The 11576-nt window shown below is 44.4% G+C and overlaps 1 protein-coding gene across 2 annotated transcripts in view; it reads left to right on the top strand.

Annotated features, from left to right (window-relative positions):
* The window catches only part of XPO1 (exportin 1), a 50720-nt gene extending 49394 nt beyond the window's left edge, over window positions 1–1326 (top strand). For both annotated transcript variants that reach the window (XM_089528820.1, XM_089528819.1), the window contains exon 25: window positions 283–1326. In XM_089528820.1, coding sequence (XP_089384946.1) covers window positions 283–429 — 147 coding nt within the window. In that variant the 3' untranslated portion in view covers window positions 430–1326. The remainder of the gene's footprint in view (window positions 1–282) is intronic.
* Window positions 1327–11576: the final 10250 nt, after the last annotated feature.

Consider the following 11576-nt stretch of genomic DNA (forward strand, 5'->3'; position numbering starts at 1 on the left):
TCACACCCTCACAGCCCCAGACAAACCCTGTTATATGTTTGGCTTAGTGTTGGAAACAATTTGAAGACACACAACAAGGAAACAGAAACAGGAAGGAAATGTTTGTTGTTTAAGACAGAATCTGTGAAAGAAAACAAAGTTAGGAAAGACAAAGTATAAGCTTTAGGAAAGAAGGTAACAAAAAACTATTCAGAACTGGTTGAGTTAAAGGGATCTCTAACCTCTGGAGCACTTTACTGTATGTTTTAGAATGTAATGTCTTTTCTAAATTTATTTTTGTAGGAATTTGCAGGTGAAGACACATCTGACTTATTCCTGGAAGAAAGAGAGACAGCTCTTCGACAGGCCCAGGAGGAGAAACACAAACTTCAGATGTCTGTCCCTGGCATCCTTAATCCACATGAAATTCCTGAGGAAATGTGTGATTAAAAAATAACCAGTTTTGCTGTTTTCTTTCTGTACAGCTGCTTTGTTGTGGAAGAAAACAGGACTTGGATATTTCTTGACCAAAATGATGCCAATTTGTAAATTTAAGATGTCACCTAGTGGCCCTTTTTTCTTATGTGTTTTTGTATAAGAAATTTTCTGTGAAATATCCTTCCATTGTTTAAGCTTTTTGTTTCGGTCATCTTTATTTAGATTTGCATGAAGTTGAAAATTAAGGCATTTTAAAAACAGAACACTTCATGCCCATTTTGTGGCTAAGGATAAAAGAGGCAAAACATATAACTTGTAAAATCTATTGCAGAATTATACATTTTCCCAGTTAGAACAGAGATTTTTATAAAATTAGGGATCACTTTCTCTCTAGGCTGCTCTGCAGTCTAGAAGAAAAAGAGTAATACATAAATCCATCAGATAATTGTTAGGGATAGGAGGACAAGTGCTGCGTCATCAAATATGAGCAGCTTTTGGGCTAATGGCTAGACTAGGCAACCGATATTTGCAAGTCATATGGCAAGTCTGCAGCAAGATCATGTGCATATCATCCCATTGTAAAGCAACTTGGAAAAAAAAGAGTATGGGAACACAGTACAGTTAGTTATTTTTACACAGTTCTTTTGTTTTTGTGTGTGTGCTGTCGCTTTGTCGACAACAGCTTTTTGTTTTCCTCAATGAGGAGTGTTGCTCATTTGTGAGCCTTCATTAACTCGAAGTGAAATGGTTAAAATATTTATCCTGTTAGAATAGGCTGCATCTTTTTAACAAGCTCATTAAAGAAGAACTCTGGCTTTTGAGATGACTTCTACTAATTTACATTGTTTACCATGCTGTAGTGCTTTAAGAACACTACTTAAAAAGCAAAATAAACTTGGTTTACATTTATTTTCCTTTTCTTGGCTTTATTCTTTTATTGGAATGCTCTCAACTTAAAATTCGAGTATATAAAAAGTAGAGTAGGAGAGAGAGAAAATGCTGCGAGGACATGCAGGATCTGCATCTGGCAGATGTTTCCACAGTGGCTGTGAGACTTCTGCAAGCAACGTAGGTTGCAGTAGTTACTCAGCAAATCTATTCTTTAAACCTAAGTTTTCACACATGTATGGCTTGTCCAGCATTGTCATGTTTTTAACTGATTTTTTGTGGCTCTTCTCAGGCAGTTGATAGTATAATGAAAAACAAGCAAACAAAATAATACTAATGTTCACTTAACATTTGTCCAGCATTTTCTCTTCTGTACATCAAACTCCAACTTTGTCTTGTTTTTTTTCTGGGGCAGTTGGCATCCATGTTGCCTACAGTCCTTTGGACACACTGATTTTTTTTTTTTTTATTGCAACATTCATGTGCCGTTGTTACAGAAAATGAGGGTAGATGCTTAGTGTTAATCTTTTTATATAAAATTTGAATATCATAATTAAATAGTTGTACTGTGCCTTTGTTATACACCCAGAATTTTAGTTGGATATGCTTTATGCAGTGCCTGTCTAAGACGAATAACACCCTGAATTTGAGTACTATTAATACCTCAAGATATATGTTACTAATTCTAGATTAAGATCACAAAGTTATGTCAGCTGTCATTTCCAGTGAAAGGTTTTTGTGCAGCCTACAGAAATAGGTGTGTGAAGCAGACAAGAGGATGAGAGAGGGAGGTATGGCAGTGAGCAAATTAAATTAGTATAGTAGGAAATAAAGACTGACAGTTGTATTTTGTGTGAGATAAAGGAGAATTTCCATAAACGCACTAGGCATATTTACCAGCTTTTTGAAAATTGTACTGATTTTATTAGATTTAAGGCACTAGCCAGTTTCCAGTTCTTCTCCCTCTGCCTTTGTCCAGTGCAAAGCTCTGCTAAATCATCTTCTGGTATAATTTCACAAGAGGACATTAATATCTACATCCTCTCTGGGTTATCCTTTGCATTTTAAGTATAAATGTCTGACAAGAAGTTCTCAGTGTTGATTATTTGTTTTGGCTTTATGTCTTCAGCCAACTTTCCAGGAGTATCTGCAGCCCACATAGAGGAGTGTATCTAAGAGTCTTGACCAATGAAATGCCCCCTTTTTTATTTTTATGTATTTAGTTATTTGTTTGTTTGTTTTAGTCTTCCTTTAGTGTAATTAAATTGGATTAGCCTTCCTTGGTTATGAGACAAATTGCAGTTACTTCTTACATGGACTGATGTAGCAGATTTGTCAATAATCATTGGCCATTAAGAGGCTAGCATTTTGCCTAAAAGGATATTTACTGTAGCCAGGAAGCTGGCTCTTTCATCCTTGGGATTAGAAGACTTGTCTCAGGCTTTCATAAGTCACTGTTTGAGTGGCTATGATTCAGGTCCAACCCTTATGATCTAGAACCAGGTTAGCCCACCTATTCACAAACAAAGCCATCACTAGTACAGTGGTCTGTAAAGTCAGCCTCCCAGAAGTTGTTAGACTAGTTTCCACTACTTTTTTTAACCCGAGAGAACACCTCTAGGAATCTCTAGGTCCTCCAGCAGAACAACATCTACCATAATTTGGCTAAAGAATCATGCTGGAGGACCTACTAATGCCCAGAGAAGTGTTTTTTCTAGGAATCTCTAGGTCCTCCAGCACAACTCTGGTCAACTTCCTGCAGAATTTCTTTGGAGGACCTAGTGATTCCTAGAGAGAACATATAAATCAAATTTGCAAAAGTCAAAACCACAAATGTGAAGCCTGACTATATCATCTGGTCTTCAACATGAGCAGTATTCAATACCAGAGGTGAGGAACATGTAGTGCATGGCTAATATCTGGCTGCACATGGTCCAAATATTTTTCCCCCCAAATGCCCTCAAGAAGGCTATTTAGAAGTTACAAGTCAGGCTTCTCAAAAGATAGAAAATCTGGTAAACCTTTGTGGTCTCTGTGCCCTTGCACATAAGGGTTTTGTACAGGCACAGGCCAATGGTGTATTATTTTGAGTGGCTTGGCTGGAAATACCCTGCCCCACCGCCTGTTGCGCATGCTGGAGCCTGCCAAGCTACAACCTCTTCAGTTTCAATAGTTTCAAAACAAACAATAGGTACTAGTAAGGCAATGAACTACAAATATGAAGGAAAAAAGGCTATTCAGCCAAGAGAGATGTGAGGTGAGAGATTTTTTTGGCAGATGGAAATAAACTGAAGAGGTCGCTTGGCAGGCTCAAGGATGTGCAATAGATGGTGGTCTCTGTGCATGTGCGAAACCCATATGTGTAGAGGGCACAGATGACCACTCAAAGAACTACAGCTACAGGTAAGCAACCTTTTCATCTTGCCCTACATCTGATCATTTCCTAAATATACACCATGCTATTCTTGAGCCCTCCAAAGGCTGCTTCCTACATCCCCCAATGGGACTAGCAAAAGGTGTCTTGCAGAAGATTGGTAAAGCTCTCCTAGGAGAGCAATTTTATAATGCACAGAGAAGTACTTCTGCAAAGGCCTTGCAGAATCATCTCAATGGTGACTGGCTACAGAGCTCTCTGTCAAGACCAGGTGATAAAGGCGGTGTAGTCCAGCCTTGAGATCAGCCATAGCATCGCAGGTTGGAACGCAGGATGGTTGAATACCCTGATTTAATTCCCAACCAGACAGCCTGTGACAAATTCCATTCCCCTGACTTGTATACCTTTGAGAGTAAAGAGATTCTGGTATATCTTTTCTCCTAGCTCCCTGATACTTAGTGCTCTAGAAGAGCAGAATACAGTGTGCCACAATCATAAATTCATGGGGATGAGATGGGTTTGCAGAGATCCACCACCGCACAGAGACAGGTCTGTGTTCTCTTCCTGTAATAAGAATTCTGCTTGAGTAACACCACTATAGAAGACCAAAGCAAAAGGTAGTACAGTCATGGAGTGACTGGTTCTCAGATCCTCCACATAGCAAAGGTAGATCCACTTCTGTCTAGGGAGTGATCCATCACCGAGGCACAACTGGCTGTGTCTAGTCATTGACATTTCAGAGTTAGATATTTAAAAGATTTATAGTATGTAGAGAGATCTTGTAGCACCTTTGAGACTAACTGAAAGAAGTTGGCAGCATGAGCTTTCATAGAATTAGGTCTGTGACTTAAGACTTAAGTAGACTTAAATCTACAAAAGCTGATGTTGCCAACTTCTTTAGTCTCAAAGGTGCTACGAGATCTTTCTACATATTGATTCTACAGAGTAACACAGCTATATATTTGAATTCTACCACTTCTTTATAGTAAACACTGCTATTGCAAGATCTCCAAGCAACTGGCATAAGTAGGTAACAGTGGCTGAGACTTTACATTGTGCTTGTGTAATGTAGATCTACACATGCATAGTTATGCAATAGTTGTCCTACACCACTCTTCTGCTGAATACTGACAGCAGACAACCAATTCTATATCTGCCAGTATGTCTGCTTATTGTCTCCTGATGCCATGGGAAATACACAGTGGCTGTTTCTGTAATTCCAATAAAATCAAATGGTACATTGAAGGCACTGATGAATAGCTACACTGGTGGAACTCCATCTGTGCAACCATGAACTGCATGCACTTGTTGCACAAAAGACCCAAAGGTACAGCTGGAATCCAAGCTCCCTGAATTGTTGAATGGCGAGTCAACATGTCCAACTGATTTAATAGCTCTATTCTAGCCAGGATTGAATTGGATTTAAGCCCACATGTATAAGAAAAGTTAACTATGCACCAAAACAGACTGCAGAAATAATCGAAGTTCAGACCACTTTAACTGCCCTGTCTTAATGCTGGGAAATTCTGGGAGCTGTAGTATTGTGAGACATTTAGCCTTCTCTGTCAGAGAGCTCTGCGGATATTACAAACTACAATTCCCAGGATTCCCTAGCACTGAGGGCAGTTAAAGTGATCTCAAATTGCATTATTTCTGCATGGTGTTTTGGCCCTACATATACCAACAGGATTCCAGCCAGTAATGTAAAACCTTGAAAAAACATTAATTGAAAACAAGCCTCTTTAACCAACAGTGGAAACAATTGCTGGGGGAAATGCAGGATTAATGCAGTTTGATACCACTCTTAACTGCCACGGCTCAATGCTATGGAATTCTGGGGGTTGTAGATTTGTGAGATATTTACCCTCTTGTCGCAACAAACTACAAATCCCATGATTTTATAGGATGGCCCAAGTAAACAGATAACATCTGAAAGCTGAATATGTTCTGTCCCTCTAACCTCCCAGGGAAGAGAGTTGCAACGGTTGGTCCCCTACCAGTAAGAAGACCAAACAGCATTGTATAGGTTGTGAAACAAGGAATATGGTTTCCACTGAAAATTACAGAGGTGAACTGGGCATGCGGAGGGAGGAAAGCCATCACAGGGGTGTTCTGGGGCTGAGAGTGAGTAACCTAAGGTTACCTAGCAGGTTTCCATGACCAAGTGGGGAATCTCTAGAGTCCTATTCCTACAGCACTGTGAAGTAGTATGCCAATCTCAAGGCATATAGATCTTTCACAACTCGGTATCCAGTTGGGAGATGGAGCAGTACTTCCAGAAGGGTCTGGAAACCATGTCCTATGAGGAACAACTTAGGGAGCTGGGGATGTTTAGCCTGGGGAAGAGAAGGTTAGAGGTGATATGATAGCCCTGTTTAAATATTTGAAACAATGTCATATTGAGGAGGGAGCAAGCTTGTTTTCTGCTGCTCCAGAGAACAGGACCCAGAACAATGGATGCAAACTGCAGGAAAAGAGATTCCACCTCAACATTAGGAGGAACTTCCTGACAGTAAGGGCTGTCCGACAGTGGAACAAACTCCGTCGAAGTGTAATGGAGTCTCCTTCCTTGGAGGTCTTTAAGTAGAGGCTGGATGGCCATGTGTCGGAGATGCTTTGATTGAGATTTCCTGCATGGTAGAATGGTGTTAGACTGGATAATTACAGCGCTTTAGAAATAAAGTTTAATAATAATAATGGCCCTTGCGGTCTCTTCCAACTCTGATTCCATGATTCTACAGCTTAGTGATCCATTAAGCTGCAGCACCATAATGATTTAGCTGTTGGTTCTGGGCCAAACCCACACATTGTGCGTTATCCAAGAAAATCATGATATTATCTAGTGGTAAGACTATTGTTGGCACAACACTGAATGTTAGTAATAGCTACTCCAGATCACTGTGACCCCCAGGACCTCCATTGGTGGGAAAAGATCCAGGGCTATCGCCCAATTACATCCCCAGTCCTTTCGAGACAGGCCAAAACAAAATCCTGTACAGATAAGCTAATTTTTCTTGGTGATCTCTCTGCCTCAAACACATGAAAGACAGCCATATATGGATGATTGTTGTTGCGTGCCTTCAAGTTGTTTCCAACTTACGACAACACTAAGTTGACTCTATCACAGGATTTTCTTAGCAAGCTTTAGAGTGTTTGCCTTTGCCTTCCTCATTTTTCTCACAAAACAGTCAGGGAGACCCAGAAACTAGAAAGTCAGTGAGTTTAAGAGCTGGCTGGCTCCACCTCTAGAAATTAATTTTATTGATTTCTTTTACCCTCCTCACTCTGAGGCTAAACGAGTGTGACTTGCCCAAATTTACCCAGTGTTTTTCCATAGCCAAACAGGGATTGGAACCCTGGTCTCCAATATCGAATGCTCAAACCACTAGACCACAATGGCTCTCTAATACTGATGATATCTTGTCCCAAATCTGCTCACTATCTATCCAGTACATCTTGTCATGTAGCAAGCCATTTACCGGAATGAAGGGACCAAACATGTGTGACAACATACTGACCAGAACAGGAAGGGATCTTTGTATACTGGGATCCTCTGAGACTATCTTCCAGTCACTTCCCTGAATTTGTCTAAGGATGGGCTTCTTTCAATCCAAGTTTGGTTGCTTCACCTAGAACTTACTTAGAGCTCTTCAGCCTCACCTTTCCTCCAAACCAGTGGCTCCCAGACTTTGATCCTCCAGGTGTTTTGTACTTCATTACTCAGAAGCCCTAGCCAGCTTGGCCAATAGTCAAGAATTCTGGGAGCTGAAGTCCCAAACATCTGGAGGACCAAAGTTTGGGAACCACTGCTCCAAACCTTCCTTTGCTTTAATTCCTCTCTTTTCCTGTCAATGGCGCGTTCCGGACGGGCCCTATGGGGCGCCGTCGTTACATGCGAGGGGCGGCGCTTCCTGACGCGCGTTGCCCCTCACGCGTAACAAGTACGTCAAAATGGCACCGCCGGATACAGATGGGTGCTGCCATTTTGACGTTGTGGACGCACAGCGTCCGGATGTCGTGCACTGGAAGTGGTGCTGCGAGTGTGCGCCTCGCGCCTTGCGGCACCTCTTCCAGGTCACAGGGAGAAGCGCAATTCCCAGATGCAGCAACCAGCAGCGGAGCGAGACCGCCCGTTTTGGTCCTATGGGTCCAAGGGAAAGTATTGAGTGAAAGCAGCTAAGCTCACAAAAGGAAAATGGACCTTGCTAGTCACTTGGGGACTGGCTACATATTCATCTACATATGTCTTGGAGGCTGGCTACATATTCCTGAGACAACATGGAAGATGATTATCAGATAGTGCAGATACAATACTAACACATGATAGTGATCAGTAAAGAATTACACCAATTCCTACAGGTGGGCCTCAGCATCTTGCCCTTGGAGAGACCTCCATGACACACACTTTGCAGCTTCAGATTGCAACAGAAGTTGCTTGTCAGTCCTCTTATGGTATACAGGTTCCACTCACCCCATACCTAGAAACACATGCCGTTGTTAAAGTGGTGTTAACCCGAACCCAAACTGATGTGAGAAATGTACATTTGCACATATATGGGCATATTGTGCATTGCATATACAGATGGTCATGTACTTTTTGTTGCATGTTGAATTGCGCAATGTCAGCACTGCACAACAAGGCAGCACTGCACAACCACTGTGTAACTCTATGAGCATAATCTTACTCTCTGTATACTTTAGGATCTCAGCATTACATTTTTGGATGACAGCTCCCAGAATCTTCCAGTCCAAAAAGCAATTTTTCCTATCTCTGTAGAACCAAAAAGATGGGATACTAGCTCCTGTCTCTTGTCATTGGTGAACAGAACACAAGGGATGTTGGTTGGTTTGATTATACAGACTCCCTTCAAGATAAATCTTAAAAGTTGCAAAGGCGTCTAAAATGCAGTGGACCCTTATTATACGCTGGAGTTTGGTTCCAAGATCCCTTGTGTATAACAAAATCCATGGCTGCTCAGGGCCCTTTAATTAAATATAACGACATAGCAAAATGGTGTCCCTTATAAAAAATGGAAAATCGAGGTTTGATATTTGAAATATATACTTTTTTTGAACATTTTCAAACCGTGGATGCTTGAATCCGTGTATAAAAAATGTGTGTATAAGAAGGGCAGACTGTAGTCCTCTTCTTAGGTTACAGGAAAAGATAATAAATATTATATTAAATGCTGGTCGTATGTCTTGCTTATTGACTGACACAGGGCAGCAGCCTTGCTTTCCCTGCCATAATTTCCCTTCCTTTCCTCTGTCATCTTCTACTATCAAATGGTAGACTGCAAGTTTCTTGGGACGGAGACCTGTCTTTTTACACTAAAATGCCATGCACATTGATAGCCTAATAGTCAGAGGAACTGGGGTGGCTATTTTTCAGTAAAATCTCTTTCCCCCTAAATCTGACTATTCTAACCTTCTTAATCTATCCCTGGTTATCTAAAACATAAGTTAGGTTACTAACACTGGCATATCCAGGATCCTTCACTAATCCCAATTCCATTATTTCTTTTTAAAATTCCATTATTTTCTTTTTGCCGTCGCTGGGGCCCTCCAGGAGGGCTCCGATGGCGGCAGGGGGCCCCTGGGAGGCCCGTTGCCTTCACTGGGGCCTCCAAGAGGGCTCCGACAGCGGCAGCGGGCCCCTGGGAGGCCATTTGCCGTCGCTGGGGCCCTCCAGGAGGGCTCCTGCGATGGCAGCGGGCCTCCCAGAGGCTCGTTGCCGTCGCAGGGGCCCTCCAGGAAAGGGCCTGGGGCCCCGTCAGGGGCCAGCAAAGAGGAGGTGGCCTGGCCCCTGGGGGTGGAAGCTCCGCCCCCGGTGGCGGAAGCTCTGCCCCCAGGGGTGGGAACTCCGCCCCCGGAGGGTGGAGGCTCCACCCCCGGCACACGGCCCTGCCCCCCGGGGGTGGAAGCTCCACCTCCCCAGCTTCAGCCCCCCAGTTGTCTGAGGGACAGCAACCCGGCCCCCGGCTCAAAAAGCTTGCCTACCCCTGCCATATACCAGTGATGGCGAACCTTTTTCGTTCACCGTGCCAAAGGTTGAGATTCTGCCCTCTGGGGGCGAGGCCTCATGACAGAGGCGGGGATTCCACCCACCAAGGGCGGGGCTTTCCTCACACCCTTTCACGGCCTCCAGCTGTCTCTGAGAGACAGCTGGAAGTCGGGGGGAATTGGGGGAGGAGTGACAGGCACACGCCTGCTCCTCCTGCCCTTCCCTTGGCCTCCAGCTGTCTCTCAGAGACAGCTGGGGACCAGTAAGGGCCTGTGGGGGGCAGGAGCAAAAGGTCCGCAGGCCCTGCTCCGAAGGACACCTCCGACCTGGTGAAGCCCCGCAGGCAGGAGGAAGAGGAAGCTGGCTTCTCCCCCACCCTTTCCACGGGCCGTTTCTCCTTCCCTCCTCGCCTTCCCAAACCCATGGCAGCAGGGAAGCCGAGGAGGAGGAAGCTGGTCATGGGTCCCAGCCCCCTCCTCTTCGGTTCTTCGTTCCACACGAAAAGGCTCCATGGAGCCCTTTAGCGCGGAGTGGAGGCAGGCCGAGGAGGAGGAGGCTGGGCACGGGTCCCAGCCCTCTCCTCTTCGACTCTTCGCTCCACGCCAAAGGGCCCCGCCCATTCCAGCAAGTGCAAAAGCACAGAGATTTCTGGTGTGCAGCCGCTCTGAGCAGCTGGAAGGATCTGGGCTGGCTGTGCACACCTCTTGGCCCCATCACGCACCTCCATGGCGCGTGCCCACTGGGATGGGTGAGAGTGCCAACCGTGGCACACGTGCAACGCATTCACCATCACGGCCATAGACCATGGTATCCTTCTGGAACGCCAGAGGGAATTAGGTATTAGGGGCACTGAGCTTCAGTGGTTCCGTTCCTACTTCTCGGGCAGATTCCAGAGGATGAGCCTGGGGGATAGCTTCACCTCTAAGAGAGGGCTGAATCTGGCGCCATTCTATCCCCCATGCTATTTAACATTTACATGAAGCCGCTGGGAGAGATCATCCGGAGACATGGGGAGCGGTGTTATCAGTACGCTGATGACACCCAAATCTACTTCTCTATGTCTCCGACTGCTGCAGTGACTAGGGATGGCATCTCTCCTCTGGATGCCTGTCTAGGGTCAGTAATGGGGTGGATGAGGGGAAACAAACTCAAGTTGAATCCAGAGAAAACGGAGGTACTAGCGATAGGCTCCCTGGGTCCAGGGAAGGAAATTAGTCAACCTGTCCTGGATGGGGTCACACTTCCCCTAAAGGACTAAGTTCGCAGTTTGGGAGTACTCCTGGATTCATCGCTACAATTGTCATCTCAAGTAGGTGCGATGACCAGGAGTGCTTGGTACCAACTTTGGTTGATACACCAAATGTGTCCCTACCTGGACCAAAAGGACCTTGAAATAGTGGTACATGCACTGGTAATCTCTCGTTTTGATTTCTGTAATGCGCTCTACATGGGGCTACCCTTGTACCAAGTTCAGAAGCTTCAACTAGTTCAAAATATGACAGCCAGATTGGTCACTGGCTCTTCAAGATTTGACCACATAACACCAATTTTGAAAGATCTTCATTGGCTACTTATCCGCTTCCGGGCACAATACAAGGTGTTGGTTATCACCTTTAAAGCCCTACATGGTTCGGGCCTGAATTACTTAAGGGAACGCCTCTAATCCGCCTTGCAATCTCAGGACATCTGGGAAAAATTTGTTGGAAGTACATCCAACTAGACTAGTTTCAACCTCTCAAAGAACTTTTACATCAGCAGCTCCTAAATTATGGCACAGCCTCCTGGAAGAGATCCGTCTTATCACCTCCTTGGAGGCTTTCAAGAGGGCAGTTAGGACGGATCTCTTCCGGCAAGCCTATCCATCCAATCTTCTGTAAAAGACATTGCTCCACT

The sequence above is a fragment of the Sceloporus occidentalis genome, unplaced genomic scaffold (assembly GCF_023333645.1).
Source record: "Sceloporus occidentalis isolate IW3139 unplaced genomic scaffold, rSceOcc1.0.p SCAF_6, whole genome shotgun sequence".
Lineage (NCBI taxonomy): Eukaryota > Metazoa > Chordata > Lepidosauria > Squamata > Phrynosomatidae > Sceloporus > Sceloporus occidentalis.